Source organism: Mustela nivalis (assembly GCF_964662115.1).
Source record: "Mustela nivalis genome assembly, chromosome: 7".
NCBI classification, from domain to species: domain Eukaryota; kingdom Metazoa; phylum Chordata; class Mammalia; order Carnivora; family Mustelidae; genus Mustela; species Mustela nivalis.
In genome coordinates this window covers 109,421,631-109,440,246 of record NC_139026.1, presented here as the reverse complement: position 1 = coordinate 109,440,246, position 18,616 = coordinate 109,421,631, and the positions used below count along the sequence as shown (strand labels likewise).

Here is an 18,616-nt window from a genome sequence, read left to right as displayed (position 1 = left end):
AACTCAGAGCTGAATTAGAGCCTTCAGGGGTTGCCATAGAAACCGTGTCCTGGTGCCTCTGGTTTAACTCACTGCAGACAATGGCTCTGAGGCTCTGGGGTGTGTGGATACGATAGGAAAAGAGTGAGGTACTAGAGACCTTATGCTTCAGCTTCTGTGTGTATAGAAAGGTGGGCGGGGTGTCTCCTTTTGTAATTTCCCTTCCGTGGACTATGGCTCAACCTCCTTGATCCTGGAGCTAGATGGGCCTATATCTCAAGGCAAGAGGGGTGGCTGGTATGCTGTCCTGGCAGCTTCATCCCTTGGAAGCAGGGGGCACTGTGTGCATTGGGGGCTCCTGGACTTAGCAAGCACTGATGGCTAAAAAGGGAGCTGCAGGGGTGAGGTTGTGCACTGAGCAAGGGGAGAAGGCAGGAGAAGGGCGCTCGGCCCAGCTACAGGGGTCAGCTACATGCCAGATGTGTGTGTCATGCTACGGGTTCCTCCAGAATGGCAGCTGAATAGGGAGGGGTCCTTTTAAGCTCTAAGCAGGTGATTTACCAACAGTTTATGCAGAATTTCTAGGACTCTAACTTCTTGACCAGGATCCATTTTCAATTTCCCATACCCTGCAGACCTAGTTGAGGAGTACTGCCCAGCATAGTGATGGTGGCAGCATAACCTGCAAGTGTGTTCCTCTAGTATGTGGCGTGCGATACACTTGTGCCCCTGTCCTGAGCCCTTCAGTGCAGAGCCTGCTCTCTGGGGGTCCACGAGCGCTCCTCTCCTCAGGGTCTGCCTCCGTAGCAATTGGACCTGGACATCCACACTCAGAACAGTGACGTGGACGACACACCTATGCCTTACCCAGGCCTGTGCCGGGCTGCTGAGGGACCCTGGTCCCTGCTTCTGCAGTAGGGCCTGGGGAAGACTCTCAGGTCCGCTATGCCTGTTAGGGCGGCACCCCACAGTTTCTCACCACCTCTGAAAGGCAAAACAGCCAGCTGAAATCCAGGAAAGGGACGTGGAAGGCCCACTTCTCCCTAAGGCTTGCTACTGCCTCACTGGGATGTCATCCAGAGGAAAGCACCTAGGAAGGAGAAAACTCCTTCTTGGTCTCTGAAAGCTAATGAACCGTAGAGCCCGGGTGCGGTCAGCCAGAGGCCAGTCCAGGCCTGGAAGTGAGTCACCCCGGCTTGGGGCAGACAAGCAACCACCCAGACCTTGTTCTCTGGCCCATCTCCTCTCTTGGCCTCCCCACCCCCGGCCCTCCAATTCATAATTCTGAGAGCTCACCTGCTGAGCCCTGCAGGGATCATATCTGTCAGTGCAAAAGGTCATTTTCCTGTCCCTAAAGCCAGTCTTAAAGGTGCAAGAAGAATGTAAGCGAAATAGGGTTTCTCCTTCACATTAGCAACACCCCCGATCTAACCAAGGCTAATGAAACGGCATCAACAGCTTCTAGGGAGCCTTCTCCAACCTCCCTTACACATCGGGTCCTCTGGGCAAACGCACGCCTTCCTACCCCGGCGGCTGTCTGTCAATGGCCAGGGTAGTTTGGCTCGAGACAGAGCAATGACAGATCTCCAGCCCTCCTTCACTCCACAGTGCTGCACGGTGAAAGCAGCCTGAGGCTCACGAATACAGAGCGCCAGGCCAGCCCACAGGCCACCTGCCTCACTCAGCTACAGACCCAGATCCAGAGCTCCCCACGGACAACTCTCCTTGTGCTGCCCCCAGGCGAGGCCTCACCATCTTTCTTATGGAGCTCTGGACATTAGGGTGAGGTCCTGCAGCGCTTCTTGCCGCTGCCTGGGGAGACAAGGGGGCAGGAAGACCCTCTCCCAGCGCCCGCATGCCCTCCCCACCCAAGGAAACCAGGAGGTACATAGGAAAATACAGTCTTTATTGTTCTTCTGAAACAACGAACCAGAAATATAATTTTGCCTTTAAAAATCTTCTGTCTCAGGCTGAAGATACCACTGTTGACAATACCCACCCCTCCCCACATTTTCCTTTGGAAAATTCCTAGATCTGGTATCAGCTGGAAAGCCAAAAGAAGGAAGACTATGCCCCCAGCTCCGGGGAGGCCACCTGCACTGAGCTCCGCCCCCACAATATTCAAAGGCATTCCCTGCCCCTCCCCCAGCCCCCCACACATACCACGATCCTCTATAAGGTGAAAGGATGGGGGTGGGGCGTGCAAGGCAAGGTGGGCCTGCCCTGTCCTGCCCTGTCCCTCCTCAGACTCTTGGCCTCCATGTTCTGGAGTCCTCTTCCGGGGCCACCAGCAAGACCCCCTTTTAGAGCCTGAAACCAGCCTGATGTCTCCCCACTCTCAGTAAGCCGTGGGAAAACGGGTGTCCAGCAGGGGGAGACCTAGTACTCACCTGTGATCAGACTCACAGGGAGAGGGCCAACCTACACAAGGGCACTCGTGCCCCACAAAGTCCCGCATAGCAGCACAGCCGTCTCCTCCCCTACCGCCCCTTTGGTGTAGGCTGCAGGTAACAAACAGGACCCCAGCCCATGCTCTGGTTTGGACCCCAGCCCAGGTGCTATTAAAGACTCCAGGAAGCCAGACTGAGCCCACAAGACCCTGGGGAAGGAACCCCACCCCTGCAGCCTCTGGGCAGCCCTCTCCCTGCCCCTGGGGCCTCCTGGGGGTCTGCCCTGGCAGCGAGCTTATGCGAAGGCCGTCTGCATTCCCAAGATGCCACCAGTCATGACCCAGTCCCCACCCCAAGGTCCCAGGCCCGGATCTGCTGAAGAAGGAGGGGTGAGGGGTACAGAGCAATGGTTCTTGGGCTGCAGGCTATAGGAGTGGAATTGGTGGGTATCCCCATGGGGCCTGGCAGTGATGATGTCCTTAGACAGCGCTGAAGAAACGCCCAGTGGGATGGGCCTGGGCTCTCTGGAGGCTGCCATCCACACATGCTGCAGCGTCAAGGCCTCTGGGCTGGTGTCCCTGGAAAACCCAGCAGGAGAGGTGTGAGAGGGTTACCATGGTGACAGGAAGGCTCAGCCAGCAGCACCACTCTGGCCCACTTCAGAGACTCTCAAAGGATCCTTGTGTTGTTGATGTGGGCTTCTCCCCCCTGTTGACTCGAGAAGGTTGCAGGAAGCAAGCGAAAGGTTCTGTGGCCTGACAGCCAGAGACACAAGGGGGAAACAGGTCACCACTCCCTAAGTTCTCATGACCTCTATCTCCGTGTGATTCTGTGTGTGTGTGAGACAGAGAGAGACGGACAGACAGAGAGAGGGAGAGATTTCCAGTCGGCGTAATTGCACTGGTAACGCCGGGGGTGTGTGAGAGGACATGAGTAAGGCTGGTAACAGTGGGGCTGGTGTGGCCTGTAGCAGACAGAGGGACACGATGGCTTCAGCCAAGGGAGTGTCATAACTGAGTTTCTAAGTGCTGGGTCCAGATGCCGGGGTTGGTGTGATCGTACATGACAGCTAGAGGCTGAAAGCTGGACTCAACTTGGACACTGAAGGACAGCTGAGAGTATCTTCCTGGCTTAGAAGGGGGACACGGGAATTGACCCCTTGGCCCCCTCATCCCCTCCTCCCCACACCTATGGGCCAAAGGGGAGAGGCACCCAGCTGTGATTGCCCCAGGGCAGGAAGGACAGCAGGGGAACCCTGAGTCCAGAAGCCTGCACTTGCACACAGAGCCATAGCCAGAAGCTTAGGGAGATCCCCAGCTGTTCAGAGACTTGGTGGCAGGAGCCTTGAGCACAAGGGCAGCTTCTGCAAAGACTTGGAAGTTCATGGAGACCCCCACACCGCTCCTTGCTCTCTGGAAGGCTGGGGGCACCAGTGGAGGTGGAGGGAAGGGCCAGCCCTTACGGAAGGGATCCCCCACGTGCTCTCCCTGCCCTTCCTACCTAGGCCAGTGGGGCGGGGCTCTCATGCCACAGAAGAGATCTGCTTCTGGTCTTCGTGCTCACCCTCCGGGTCCCCCATGAGGGGTTGCCGCTTCTTGAGCTCCCGGTGGTACTTGGCCATGAGGGAGGCGTAGATGCAGCCGTAGGCAGCAGCCACCACCATCATGATGCAGACGATGCCACAGACCACCCCCGCGATGATCACAGTGCCGATGGCCCGCCTCACGCTCACCGGCCGATACCGCTGCTTCTGGGGGCAGGCTGTGCTGGGCTCGGGCTCGGGCTCAGCCCCTGGCTTGGGCTTAGCAGGTTCAGGGCTGGCCTTGGTGCAGGGCGGCCCCGGAATACCCAGCCCAGCCGAGCTATTCTCGTCCTCCAACTGGGAGCAGTAGTTGAACATCTCCATGGGGACGGCGCGCATGTCCTTCCCCCTCAGCTCCTTGGGTAGGGTGCAGGCCAGCTGGTCCAGGCGCCCCCCTGCAGCCAGGGGAGAGAAAAAGCTGGGGCTGACCAGGCATTCGGAACCTGGACTCCCTCTCCCCATCCCCAGGGCCCCAAAGCAGAAGGCCCTGAAGGTTAATCAGGAATGCAGTCGGTCCTGGAGTCACCGCAGTAGGAGAGGACCGGAGAACAACCAGCATTTATGAGGCCAAGGACCACAATCGGTGAGGTACACGTAACAGGTCATTCCATCAGCACAGAAGCCATAGAAAATGGATGGCGCCATCATTCCCATTTTAGAGAAGCACAGAACCATTCCAGTCCAGTCTGCTCTGCCCAGAGTCCAACTGCCCCACGAGAGTACGTCACCGCCAATGTAGGCCGATGCTCGGAAAGACTCAGCCATGAAAAGGGAGAGCCGAGAGCCCTGCCGGGGCTACAGGTCCTCTACTCCTCTCCTCGCCCCCCCATCTGCCTGCTCACCGCCCATCTGTAAATCTGGAACACTGTTCTCCACTGTATCTCATCCCTCCAGCACTCCTCCCTGTCACAGAAAGCACAAGTCAAAAACCACTGCCACAGCCACCACTCTTCTAAATGGAAGATTTTGGTGGCCCAAGATTATTGCTTTGGCATGGGGAGGAAAAAGGTCAGGTGAGAATGTTTGTCTTTCCCTCTTTGAGAGCATTCCCATAGCCCATCAGCACCCCAGCATCTCTGAGCACAGTGGCATCTTGGGAGGGAACCCTGAGACCCCTAAGGGCAAAGGAGGGGGGCTGGTGATAATGAGGGGGTGTGGTGCACAGGCTGAGCCTTGGGGAAGTCAGGAGAGAATGTGTATGCAGAACACAGGCAATAGATCAGGAGAATCCCCTAGGAAGTCAGAGTCAGAGTTTGTCCCTCTATGAGCTTCCAGTGAAATCTGGATGCCAGCAAACGATCCCTTCCCAAATAGCTCCTGCCGTCCCCTCACTGCCAGTTCCCTCTCCCCGAGCAGCTGCTGTATGTCCGTCTCCTCATTTAATAGATACGTTTTTCCTGGGATGCTGATGAAAACATCCCAAGAATTTTTTTTTTTTTTTTAAAGAAGTGCAAGGTTGAAAACAACTGTACTGTTGAAAAGTTCCAAAAATAGACATTCCCACTCCAGGCCCTTTGGTGCTAAGAATTTAGTTCCTGACGACTATGTAAAAAGACAAGGACGTTGCCTAGGGATAACAAATGGGGCTGAGACCCTTGGCCTCTAGTTCCCCTGTGCCTCTGACTGCCTAGGGGACTTGTGACAAGTCTCACAGCCAGCACATTGTGTCCAAGGGTCCCCTTCAGACAGGCAGGGGTGGGGTGTTGAGATGGAAGCAACCTCACCTTCCTGTTCAAAGACCTGAGGTTGAATCCTCGCCAATAATTTAATTTATTTAATTGCATGTGAGTCTTGGTTTTCATGGCCATAAAAGAAGAATGGCTAAATCAATTAACTGTTATAAGGATTAGGATAGATAATGTATATGAAAAAATATTTATAAACTGGAAGCTATATAGGTATTAATTGCTATTTCCTGACTCACAAGAATGGGAGAAATTATCATAGTGACAACATTTTATGGCACTTTACAGTTTATAAAATTATTTTTAAAGATTTTATTTATTTATGTGAGAGAGTAAATGAGAGAGAGAGAGAGAGAGAATGAGCCAGGAGGGGAGCTGAGGGAGAGGGAGAAGCAGGATTCCTACCGAGCGGGGACCCCAATTCGGGGCTCGATCCCAGGACCCATGATCATGACCTGAGCCAAAGGTAGTAGCTTAACTGACTGAGCCACGCAAGTGGCCCTGTAAAATTGTTTAATTAACTAACACAGGAGAATATTGTGCAAATGTGGCTGGATACAAAACAAAAGGAGCAAGACTGGTAGAAAGGATTGGTATTCTTTTCATATGGATTCACTCATTCAGCAAATACTCAGGGAGCATCTACTTTGTGCTGGGCACCAAATTCTGTCTTACTAAATCCGTTCTATGTTATGACTACTAGTAGCAAACGAACAAATAAATGAATAGGTTTTATGGACAACTTGCTTTATGCTAAGTACTTTTCAAGACACTTTACAGGTGGATGCTCATTCAGTTAAGTGTCTGCCTTTGGCTTGGGTCATGATCCCAGAGTCCTGAGATCAAGTCCCGCATCATGTTCCTTATTTGCCAGGGAGACTGCTTCTCCCTCTGCCTGCTGCTCCCCCTGCTTGTGCTCTCTCTCTTTCTCTCTAACAAATAAATAAAATCTTTAAAAGAAAAAAAAGATACCTTTACATGTATTGCTATTTAATTCTCACAATGATTCTATCAAATAACTGTTATCTGACCCATTTTACAGAGGAAGACAATGCCACAGAGAGGTTTCTCAGAATCACACAGCTACTAAGGGACAGAGCCACAAATCACACCCAGACCTGGCACTTTTAACCACTACACTCACTTCTTTGCCCTCCTTATCATTTTATAGCTCATTCTAGAACTTTCCCCAAAAGAGGGAAGGGAAAGAGTAAAACTAAAGCCATTTGTTTTCTTATTAAAAGCTGTGAATATAAAACTTCTTGGGAGAGAGCGTTGAGATCATCATCAAAACGAAAATTTGGTTTTATCTGTGGATTTAAATTATATTCCACCCTCCTGAAACTGAGGATATTTAAGAAATTGCTGTATTATTCAGAGGAGCAAGGGTGGTTTTTCTTCCTCCTACCATGCCAGGGAAGCCCAGAGGCATACCTGGTGGGATGCAGAGAAAAATTATTAAGTTGCCTCACAATACCTACAGAAGTGAGATCGAGTTACAGTGAGTCAGTCTGAAAGAAAAAGAAGAGGGAGGAGGCTAGGAGCTGGGAGGGGCACACAAAGAAGAAAGCGGAGCAGTAAAGAGGGAGGGAAAGCAGCACCAGCCTTTCTGCCCTGCCCATGGATTGGAGCCCAGGCTGAGACTCTTCCAGTCCGAAGCTAGAGGAGAGGTAGGGCCACCCCTTCTCCCTGGACCTCGGACCTGTGTCAGCGCCCAGCCTCCAGGAAAAGTGTTGGGCCAGGGCTGATTCTCCCGATTCCTTAACCCAGGCAGGACTAACCTCGGTAGGAGAACCACTCCATCCAGTGCTTGAAATCACGCAGGTTACAGTCACACTCCCAGGGGTTGTCCCCAATCTGCAGAAGCTGCAGGCTTGCGAGGGGTTCAAACGTCAGCCGGTCCAGGTTCTGCAAACGGTTGGAGCGAAGTGACAGGGAGCGCAGAGCAGGGAGTCCATCGAAAAGGCCAGGGGGCAGCTGCGCCAGCCCATTGATGGACAGGTCCAGGTGGCGGAGCAGGGGCGAGTGCTGCAGCAGGTCCCTGTCCAGGGTCCTGATGCTGTTGTTGCGCAGCTGCAGCTCCGTGAGATTCGTCAGGTCCCCGAAAATGGACCGGGGCAGCTGGTCCAGGAAGTTGTTGGATAGGTCCAGCCGCTGCAGGCTGGACAGATTGGCGAATGCCCAGCTTGGCAGGGCACTCAGCTTATTGTTCAAGAGTAAGAGGGTTCGGGTGGCCGCAGGCAAGTCTGGGGGCACCATGGTGAGGCCTAGGCCACTACAGTCCACCTCCAGACTGCGGCTGTCACACTTGCAGGAGAAGGGGCAGGCAGGGAGGGCGTCCACAGCATACAGCGTGATCCAGCAGGTGAACCCTGGAGGGAAGGGGGACAGATAGGCGGAAAGAAAGCCATGGGCAGGGGGTTACCAGGTTACCGTCCTTTCTAATTTGTACCATAATGGCCTCTTGACTTTATCTGTTTTGGCCAGAGCCCCAATCAATGCACAAATCCTCACTGACCACATAAAAAGATAATTAACAAGCTAAGGCCCGTCTATATTACTGGACATCACACAGTGTCCGCAGAGCTCCTTGACTCACAGCACATCTAGCAAAGAAACCAGTTGAGTGGAGTACAATCCTGGAGAATGGCAGGCCTGAGTCCAGAGGACGAGCAGTGTTGTTCCACAAGGATGCCCCAGTTCACGGGGCCTCGCCTGGTTGATCTCCTTGGGAGCTTGGACCCCACTGATACCATAGATGTTGACCAAATAAAGGGTGTAAGGGTGTCAAAGAAACCTGCTCCCTTGTTCCTCTCCCAGTGTCACAGAGACAGATCCTCTTTCCAAAAGAAAATAGCCACATTGCTGCTTCCTTCCCCCCTGCACCTCCATCCCCAACTTGGGGCTGCCCAGGGCTAAGACGCACCGTATGTGTAAGAGGGAGAGCACAAAGGGGTTCTCCCAGCCCTGTCCCCTACACCCTCCCATGTGCTACCAGAAGGGAACTGGTAACAGTATGGAGACCAGGAACCCCAGCCCCTCTAGGATCCCACTCTGAAGACCACAGTGGAAATGATGAGGATAAGATGCCCAAATCCATTTCCATGCTGAAGAACACTTGGGCACAAATGACTGCAAATCATAGATTCTAGGAGAAGTTTCATATTTATTTTCATTCTAAAACCAACCATGCACTTAGGTTGGGTTCCTGTCCCTCAGGGCTGCGGGATAGCATTTCTGCAGGATGGACCCATTAACAGCTTTCCTTTTGTGGGCCCATGTTTTGCCCAGGACCCTTCCGAGTAAGCAAGCTCAGAGTCTAGCCTGGGAAGGGCTGGGACCTCTCAGAGAATAATTATAACAGAGCAGCTCATTCCATTGTCCAGCAGCACTTTCTCAGAGTGACTGCAAATCTCCCCTCAAGCATCTTCCTGAATCTCATGGAAGTTTGCTCGCTATGGAAGAGAGAATGGGTGAGCTCAAAATAGTTCAACTTCTTCAAGTCAGCACCCGGTCTGGCAAATTACTGGCTCCATCTTGGATGTGGGATTCATGCAGATCTGACAGTGCAGGGGAGGTTGTAAGGGCAGGGGTGGGAGGGCCCTTTTGTGCTCTGTCTCTTTCACGCATGGCGTGTCTGAGCCTAGCAGAGCTCCAAGTTGAGGGTAGGGGTGCAGAGGGGAAGCAAGCAGCAGTGTGGCTGTTTTGTTTTTGAAAGAGAAGTCCAGAGGAAAGAACCTAGCCCGAGAAGCAATGGAGAATCAGGCCCAGTTCATGGCCCAGGTGATCCCACTCAGAGAGCCAACAGCCACTCCAGCTTGAGTGCCTGAATGGGATGGTCTTGAGCCTCTGTCCGGCAAATGTCTCGTTGTCTGGTGTCCCCAAGAACCGAGCTTGAAGGAACAGTATGGGATTATCTCTCCCCATGCTTGTGGGGTCAGTGACAGCTGAGAGGCGGACTGCAAGGCTGACCCCTGAGCCTCATTCTCCAGAGGAACAAGCACAGTCATGGGCAGGGGAGCTGACCAGTGACCCTTCCTGGCCACGTGGGGTGGCCTGCTGCTACCTCTCACCTTCTTACCCCTCTGATCGCTTCTGTTGCCAGGTCAGCCTGCCCCACTGTGCCATCTGAAAATCAACATTCTTCAGACTTCACTTTCCGCAGAAAATAATTCAATCCATCCAGCTTCCCTCACAAAAGGGTCATAACCAGAAGCCATTATTCCCCCCACCCCTGAGGAATTCAGGGTGACGTGAAAGCTCTGGTGACAAGAAAACATAATCCTGTATTGCGAGGTGTTGAGTGATTCTAGAATGAGGTTGAAACAGGATCTGAGTGGCTCAGGGATCAGCCGCTCTCACGTGGTGAATAATTCAGGCTGCTCTGGTCCTGCCACGGTATCACCAGGTCAAGTGAGCGAAGGGAGAAGTCAGGCAGAAAAATGTCCCTCGGGACCATTTCTTACTTCTTACCATGTAGCCGTGGGCAGGCCAGTCCTCACTGACCTGGACACTTTGCCTCTCCTGATGAGAATTCTCAAGCTTCTTTCAGCCTGACAACTTACAAGGATTTCTTATGGGAAATGGAGATCCCATTTTCCCCATATACAGAAGGAAGGCTGGGACCCAACCCCTATGGCCCTTCCAAAAACACAATCCAAGAGCTCTCTCCATTTCAGATCTAGGAAGACTGAGACAGAAGGCTCTAGGTTCACCCAGTCAATGGAAGACAAGAGGGAGACTCGCCATTAGAACAGCAGGACTCCCACAAGCCAGACCGCTGAGGGGGGGTGGACTTCCTGGGCGCAGGAATGGCCCCATCTAGAGCCGCAGAACCACCCATCATGGCCTCCAGCTCCTGATTTAACCACTGAAGGTCCCAATGGCAACTCTTTCTTGGACTGCCACAGATGCCAGTACTACGGGCAAGACTGTAGAGGGTAACCCCTGGCTTCTCAGGCCTTGGGCATCCCAGAAAGATCAGAGCTTCCTGCAGCCTGGCAGGCATCACTGCATGCCAAGCTGCCTCCTCCCCCACCCACCCCTGCCCCACTGTACTCACAGGAGATCTGCCTCCATGGCAGGGCAGGCCTGGTCCTCTGCTCAGGGCCAGTGCCCCGGGCCAGCATGGTGAACGCCACGGCTCTCACGGCTCTGTACCTCCGGGGAGAGAAGAGCCCCTCGGTGCGTGCTACCTGTCAGTCCTGAGAGAGAGAGAGGGAGAGAGAGAGAGAGCTGAACAGCACCTGAGGCCCCGTTCCAGCCCAGGGGTTAGGAGAGGGCTTGGTGTCTCTTTACACTCCTTGTCATTCCCGCTCCTGTTCTACTCAGCTATGATTCCCTGAGTGAGGGAAGGAGGAGAATGAGGGGCAGAGAAGCCAGGAAACCATCCCCCTCCCTGGGTGACTGGGGTGGCAAAGAGGGCAGGCTCCAGGCTGTGGCAGGCTGCTGAGTTCTGCCTGTGTGATGCGGAGTTCCCTAACAGCCGCCTTGCTGGTGTCCCCTCCCCGGCCTCTCTTGAGGCCTCTCTGGTGTGCTATCTCTAAAATGCTCTGCAGGGTGATAGGGCCTCCTTTGTGAGTTTCCCCCAAGTCACAGGTGGGACAGTGAGGGACATATCTACTAGGTAAGCAGAGTGAGGCCATGGTAACCATGTTCCCGGTCCCCACGCCGCTCTTACCATGGCCCCCGAGGAGGCAGAGTCTGCTGCTGTGTCAGGCGTGAGGCCCAGGCCCTGCTCCCGCCACCGGGCTGGCCTCCCGCTTCCCCTCCACCTTCGCCTGAGAGGTGAGGTGCGGTGCTCTGTCTTCCGCCCGCTGGTCTATAATAAGACTCATCAGCTCAGGGAGTTCATGCTGCAGCAGCTGTTCGTGCAGGAGACAGGGACAGGAAGGAGAGGATGAGCTTTCAGAGCAGAAGGAAGGCTGGGAGGGGGCCCAGGGAGGCAAGGAAGCAGGTTTCTCTTACAGATGACAAAAGAGGGGTAGTCACCCTGTCTAGGGTCTCAGGACCGGCCCTGCACCAACCCGAAGACTAGCAAGAAGGGCATGGGCCCTCCCGTGGTCCCATTTCCTTCTAGGTATGGCTAAGGCCCTCAGACAGAGGCCAGAGCCTCAGCTCTCCCAGCCCCATCGGAGGGATGGGAAAGGGGGACGGTGATACCATTGCAGCAAGCAGGGACATGGTGGGGAAGGGGACGGGTGCAGGAAGGGAAGGCTCTGCCCCCTGCCCAGCCCCTCCTGCTCCCAAGGGCCAGCATCCCATCAGCCCACTGCTCCTGGTTGGCTCTTCTGGTGGCCTGCTCATCCCTCTGTGATCCAGGTCACAGCCTCCGCTCTTACACACAACACCCCCCCCCCACCACCGCACTCTCCCCCACCACAATCTGGAGGAGCCAGGGGCAGAGTTAAGCAGGCAGCTGAGGAGTTAGAGGGACTGCTGGGAAGCTAAGTCAGCTCTGACATCTTGCATCCGGTGAAGCAGGTTTCCCTCGGGCATTTTGGGGCCTACTGCCATTCCTGTGTCTCTCGGCGCCTCCCCAGCCCCCACTCTCGAATCGAGCCACCTCCGGTGGCAAACCCCACTTAAAACACAGCAACCCCCACGGGACCCTCAACTTTGCTCCCAGCAAGGGGAGCCTGGGGTGGGGAGGTGGTCTTGGTTGGTCTCTTTCCCCCTCTTCCACTGGGAGATAGGGGTCTCCAGGTCGTGCAGGTCTCCTAAGGGCTGGCAGAGTCTGTCACAACAACTGGGCCCCCATGTGGGGTGTGGGGAGCAGCCCGGTGCCCCGCACCGCCTCTTGGATGGGTCCCAGGCCCTGGGCTGAGGCATGAAGGAGAGGCTGGGAGCAGCTCAAGTGTCTTCCCCAGCAGCTCTTGCCAGCCCCGGCCCACAGGCCTCCAGTTCCCTTCGGGTCCTGCCGCTCCCTAGCTGGGCAGCCTTAGCAAACCGTGTAAACTTTCTGAGCCTCAGTTATCTTCTCTCTGAAAGTAATGACAGTAAGACTTCATGGGCGGAATCTCTGTGCAGATCAATTTAATTAAGGGAGGAGAGTTAATATCTACTATACTATATTTAGTACACATTACCTTAGAAGATAATTCAGGAGAACATGCCCATCCTGGACATGAGCCCATGATAGCTGTGAGGAAGCCCCAGCTCCCCTCTTCCATGGGGAGGGGGACCGCAGCTTGCACGAGTTCTAAGTAACACTTCCTTCCTGGTCCCACCAGCCTCACACATGGGACTCCTTCCCTATTTCTGAGCAGATGGCCCATCGCGGGATGCTCATGGTAGGACACGCTCGCACACACAGCCTTCCTGGACCTCCATCCGGACAGCAGTGTCCACCCTCTCTGTGTCCCTTAGGCCCTGACCCTTGGAAGAGCCTCCAACTCCCACATGAACCTCACAGCCAGAGCTCATGGCACCCACACAGTATCACAGTATCAGGCAGGTTAGTGGCCATCCAAGGCATGGAGAGGATGGCCAATTTGCCCAAGGTCACATGCTAGATCAGAATAAGTCTGAGTCTGGCTGCTCGTCCACTCCCTGGTGATCATCACCAGCAATGGCCCTTATGGGGAGATGTTCATGTGTGCACCGAGCAGGGTGCACGGAGGCTCCCAGACACGTGCTTGGAGCACCCAACACAGCACATGGTGCAGACACACACCCACAGAGAGCTGTGCAGTTAGGCACGTGCTCACGCGCACATACGCACATGCACACACATGCGTGCACACACGCATGCGCACTGGCAGCCTTCCAGCGCTCCCCCTCAGATGCCAACACTCAATCAGCAAGAGCCTCCAGAAGACAGACGTGCAGGGACACTTCCAACCCAGAAGTAAGGTCTAAACAAAAACCTCACAAGTAGCCCCCACTCCAGATCATTCTCTATACTCAGTCCCAGAGGGCTGCTGAAGACCCAAGCCAAGCTTCTGCTCCTGCTCTTTCCAGCTTCTTGCAAGGACACAGGGGGCCAAGAATCCCTCTTGCCCAAGCCCAGGCCCTGTTTCCACCTGAGCCTGTTCTCCTCTGTTTCAAGCAGCTTCTCCTTTTCCAGCCCGCTCACACATCCCGGACCTCAGTGTCACCCCATAGCCCAGGGGCTGACCAGCAAGCACAAGGCAGACCCCTAGATGTCATCTTCCTAGGTGACAGGATGCCATTGACCCCAGCATCTCTAGAGAAATGTGATGAAAACAGAGTCCCCCCACGTCCAGTGGTGGGGAGCGGGGCAGTGGTACCTGTGCCCCTCACTGAGCTGGCCCTGCCTCCCTGGGCACCATGGAAGTGACTTTTAGGGAGATATGGGGCTAGAACCCAGTGCTTCCTGCCTCCTTGGCCCTTTGCCCACAAGCACACCTCCAACCCAAGGACCCCTTCCCACCCCCAGAAATCTCTAGCCTCATTAGGAAAGGGGATGACCTACATTAGGAGTGCATCTGTGGCTGCAGGCACTGCCCGGCTGCTGGAGTAAATTTACACTGAGAGGGAAGTCCCTGCACCCAGGATGGGGAATGGGGGACAGAAAAGAGCAGGGAGGTCCTGCCAGAAAGATCTCCAGGTCCCGCAGCCTCTCGGATGCTGGACTTGCTCCTGTTCCTCACACGCTCATTGTCTCAGCCCTAGGGACAGAGACACCCGAGAGAAGGGCCGGGCCCCAGCGGGGCACTGGGCCTCCTTCGCTGGGCTTTGCTAAGAGAACCGGGACATAGTGAGGCCGAGGAACTACAAGCAATCAAAGGGAGAACCCCCGAGAATCCTTTGCTACTCAATATGGTCCGTGGGCCTTTCTTAGGAATTCCTTAGATACGACTGTCAGGCCCCGCCCCAGGCCCACCCAACTAGAATTTGAATTTTAACAAGATCCCATACTCAAGTTTGAGAAGCACAAGACTTCTCTCCTGGCAGGCCCTGGCACTTCCCGGGAGGCCATGCAGTCCGTTCTCCCAGGCTCCATCTAGGGAATGGCCATGACCAGGGCAAGGGTGGTGGGGGGGCGTGGGCAGAGGATACTGACATTAACCTCCTTCAGAAAGCCCCTTTGTGAGGAGAAGCACCTACCACAGCCACAAACACCTGTTTATAGTGTTCCTAGTTCTCAGTACAACACTCTGAGGTTTTGCAGTTGGGGAAAACTGAGGCAAAGGAAATGAAGTAACTTGTGTCAGGTTGAGCCAGGGAAGAATGAATGCTTTGTGATCAAGCAGCCTGGGGACAAAGCTACAGCTGAGTTAGTAGCTTTGAGCAGAACGGGTCCATTCTGCTCCTGCTCTGCTCACAGGCAGGGGTTCCAGGTGTAGGAAGGAAAGGCAGACACAGGAGAGGCACTCTTCCATTCGTAGAGCACTTCACAGTTTACGCAGCAAGTCCTTACCCCCAGACTCAGGGGACCTGGCAGCAGGTGCTTTGACGCCCCTCCTGCTGGTGAAGAAGCCAGCTGAGCTGAACTGGACTGAGACGCCAGCCCAGTACCCCCTCCAAGGCCCCTCCTTCCAGTAAGCTCATTGATGCAGTGCGGAAACGTCCCAAGTGGCCAGGATCTTAGGAAAGGACGTGGAGGGGGCTTTCTAGAACCCCTTTGGGGGGAGGACCGGGTGCTGAGGTGAGGAGGGAAGCCAGGGGTGGAGGATAGTGATGGAACAGGAGGCAACAGTCAGAGCAGAAATCTCCACGTGCTCCTGCCGTGCGGAGTGGGTGTAGCAGCATCCCCTGGGGACTGGGAGCAACCCCCCCCCACCCAGCCCCACGGGTGACAGGCAAGGAGCAGCCTGCCAGAGCCCCAGCCCACAGAGTGCTTGGGCCAGAGGGTATGGGGCGGTGGCCTCTCTGTGCTCCTGTGTGTTGGGGTTTCTCCTGCAGACAGAGGTTAGTCCTCCAAGTGAGGCTGGCTCAGACCTCAGCTAGAAACCTCCAACACACCCACTGCCAGCCTGGTGTCCACACCCTTCCCCTGATGATTCTGTCATGTCCGTCATCCCAAGTCCAGTGTCCAAACCACACAAGCGCTTAAGGCCCGCTGAACCTCAGCCTGGGGCTCCCTGACTCCTTGGACATCATGCTTGCTCCTCCATTCATCTCCACCAGGATCTCCCTTCAGTCAAGGGTCTCTAGTTGAGGACGAGGCTTCTGCACACCCTCGGCATCCAAGAGTCACAGAACTGAGAAGCAGAAAGGGCCTTCGTGGTCACCTGTGCACCCACTTCCCTCTGCAGACAGGTAAAGGTCACAGGCCGGTGAGAGGCACCAAGACGGGGGAGGGGGACCTGGACTGCAGGGTGGCCTGAGCTGAGCCCTGTTTGGTGGGTACCACGCAGGGTGACCGCTCCACCTGCTGCCTCCAGTCTGGCCATCTAGGCCCTTCTAGGAAACATGCTCAGCCTCTTCCTGCCTGTCACCCTCATGACACGCTGCCCAGGCAGCAAGGAAGCAGCTTTTATCAAATCTCTCTGTCTGTGCTTGGAACCAGCTGACCTTCCTGGTTCGTTTTAAAAAGCATATCCCATTCTCACCCCAAGCTTCCTGCCTCCTGGTTTCCTTGTTGAATAGTCCTGATCCCAAACAGATCTTCCTTGTTGAATAGTCCTGATCCCAAACACGTCTTCTGGGAATCCGAACAGAAAAGCCCCCAGTCATTCCTCACTGGAGCCCCTCTCCATTGTGAATCAGCTAAGCGTCCTCACAGAGGCCTGACCTGAGGTAGAAGGAGAGAGACCCCAAGAAGGGAGAGCCTGCCTGAACTACAACCCCTTCCTCCCCAGACACCCCAACATTACATAAAGGCCCTCCCCTGCCTCTAGCCCATGTTACCCATCCTGCCCAAAGCAGCTCCACCTGGCCCTTCCTTGGCTTTGGTGCCAAGGAAATAGGAACGAGATTTGCTCATCCAGGCCCCAGACACAGCTTCCAGCCAAACCCCAAAGAAACCAGATCGGTTGCTTAAGAAACATCCCTCCTTCTCCTGCCACCCCCAGGCTGGCTTTCCTGGGCTCCCTCTTTTGGCAATGCTGGAGACTGTAGCAGTGGGGAGGTGGGGTGGGAAGAGCAGGAAGCTGCTTCGGGTTTCCCTCCTGCTGGACTTCCCCCGCCCCCTCCACGTGCTCAGCCTCCCTTCCCTCCCTCCCTCCCCCCCTCCCCGCCAATGTAGTTATCTAAGCTCCTGGGCGTCAATCTGAGTCATGCCAAAGCCATGCCCCATGCGCCCTGACAGCCAGGTGCCACCCTCGCCATCCCCCCCCCTTTGCCCCCTGCCAACTCAGACAGCTTAGCTCACAGAAAAGATAAAGCAGCCCCTGGAACTGAGCTGGGCGGTTGGGACCCCCAGTTAGACCACCCTCTCTGCATTGTCAAAATGGGCCTGGGGCTGCTGAGAGCAATTTTCCTACTCCAGCTCAGGACGCCCCTGCCTCAGTTGGTCAGAATGCCAGGCGGGCAGGGCCGGGTTGTACACCACCCATTCCCCCAAGGCTGAGTCCACAACTCCCATCAAGGAGGCATAAGGCTTCCCAACCCATTTACAGATAGAGGACCTGGTGTGTAGCTGGGAGACACCCTGAGTGAGTTCTCATGAGCTGGGGTCCACCCCCTTCCCCGGCCCCCCTGAGGGATGGGAGCAGGGCCTCTGGCTTTGCCAAGGAAGAGCTACAAGGCTTTTCTCCCTTGTCCACTCCCAGCCACGCCCCCACCAGGGAACTTTCCCCCACAGCTGCATGGGGCCATGTCCAGCTAGGGAAGGGTTCCTCTGCACCCTTGTCCAAGGACAGCTGCCTGGAGGCCAGCAATTCCACACTGAGGGCATCCAGCAAAGAGGCTGGGCCCTTGAGGTCTATTCCCATACCTCAGACAGCTCAGATCTCCAGCCTGCCACCCCCCACCCAAGCCACGCTCTGAACCAGTTCTGTCACCAGCATCCCCTTTCCCATAGCACCCAAGCTCCTGGGGCTGTGAAAGCTGAGCTGGGCAGGCAGACGGCACAGGGCTCTTGGCTGGCACTCCCCGTGCTGCGGGGACTGGTTTCTATGCCACCCGGGCCTGTCATCTGGCACTGCTCTCTTCTCCCCTCCCCTGCCCCAGCAGAACCCCAGCTCACCTCCCCAACACTGTGAGGTCAGAGCAGCCCTGCGCTCTATGCCTTTGGGCTGCCCCTATGTCCAGTCCTGAGCACTTCCCCAATCCCGGCAACTGCTCCCAGGCAGGAGGTAACAGCGGCTGTCTGTGCAAGGCCAGGAGACCCAGCAAAGATGGGCCCCATTCCCCGTGTCCCGGCCACCCTGCACCTCCACGAGCCCTTCATGCCTTCCCTCCAGCGAACAGCACTCACCTTTCTTCACCCTGACCGCAAGCTCCTTAAATCAAGCAGCTCTAAACCATCCGTCCAGTGAGACCCTTCTGGGGTTCCTGGAGAAATCCAGACAGCCTTGTCAAGCGAAGCGCAGTGGGCACTGAGTCCCCAGTCCACCGGGAGCAGGGACCTGGAGCGCAGCACAAAGCACGGGGGAGAAGGAATGCCTGCCGCCGCTGCCAAGGGGACCGGGCTGCTGGGTCAATAACAAACTGAGAAGGAAAGAGGGAGGGACAGAGGGAGACGACAGGAGAGGGAAGAAGGGGGAGAGGAGGAGAGCGCGTGTGCGCGAGCAAAGACGGAGCAATGGAGTGACAGCTGGGGGTACATCTGTGATGACAGCGACAGTAGCACACACAGGCAAAGGCACGCACGCACAGGCGCGCGCGCGCGCGCGCACACACACACACACGCACACACACACACACACACACACCAGAGGCGCTCTTGGCCAGAGGGCAGCGCTCACCCTTAAAATGTGAGCATTTCAGTGGAAAAAAAGGCTCCTGCGGCTGAATTGCTTCCAACCGGAGAGGGGAAAGCTGTTGAAAGCTGTTTTCCCACGGACCTCCATCTTCCTTCCCCGCACCCCTCCAAGCTCTCCCTGCCCTGACCAACAGCTCCACTCTGG

The 18,616-nt window shown here is 55.5% G+C and overlaps 2 protein-coding genes across 3 annotated transcripts in view; one reads left to right on the top strand and one right to left on the bottom strand.

The window, feature by feature from the left end:
• The window catches only part of CACNA2D4 (calcium voltage-gated channel auxiliary subunit alpha2delta 4), a gene marked incomplete at its 5' end in the record, with an annotated part of 112,810 nt that overhangs the window by 73,280 nt on the left and 20,914 nt on the right, over window positions 1-18,616 (top strand). The window lies entirely within an intron of this gene.
• On the bottom strand, window positions 1,865-18,381 carry LRTM2 (leucine rich repeats and transmembrane domains 2). 2 transcript variants are annotated; one of them, XM_082742316.1, is made up of 6 exons: window positions 17,965-18,381; window positions 11,317-11,500; window positions 10,699-10,840; window positions 7,418-8,008; window positions 3,933-4,346; window positions 1,865-2,947 (listed from the first exon to the last, which is right to left on the bottom strand). In XM_082742316.1, the coding sequence occupies exons 3-6, from the start codon at window positions 10,763-10,765 to the stop codon at window positions 2,925-2,927; spliced, it is 1,095 nt and encodes a 364-aa protein (XP_082598442.1). In that variant the 5' UTR covers window positions 10,766-10,840; window positions 11,317-11,500; window positions 17,965-18,381; the 3' UTR covers window positions 1,865-2,924. The 2 variants fall into 2 exon arrangements, with proteins under 2 accessions (XP_082598442.1, XP_082598441.1); XM_082742315.1 differs by having other exon boundaries at window positions 3,870-4,346; window positions 17,965-18,380.

Excerpts from the sequence above, each read along its gene's own strand:
- LRTM2 (XM_082742315.1), bottom strand. The coding sequence starts at position 10,765 with ATGCTGGCCCGGGGCACTGGCCCTGAGCAGAGGACCAGGCCTGCCCTG. Across the intron at positions 8,009-10,698 it reads GCCATGGAGGCAGATCTCCT|GGTTCACCTGCTGGATCACG; the intron begins GTGAGTACAGTG and ends CCTTCCCTCCAG. Across the intron at positions 4,347-7,417 it reads GGAGTGGTTCTCCTACCGAG|GGGGGCGCCTGGACCAGCTG; the intron begins GTTAGTCCTGCC and ends CCCTGGCTGCAG.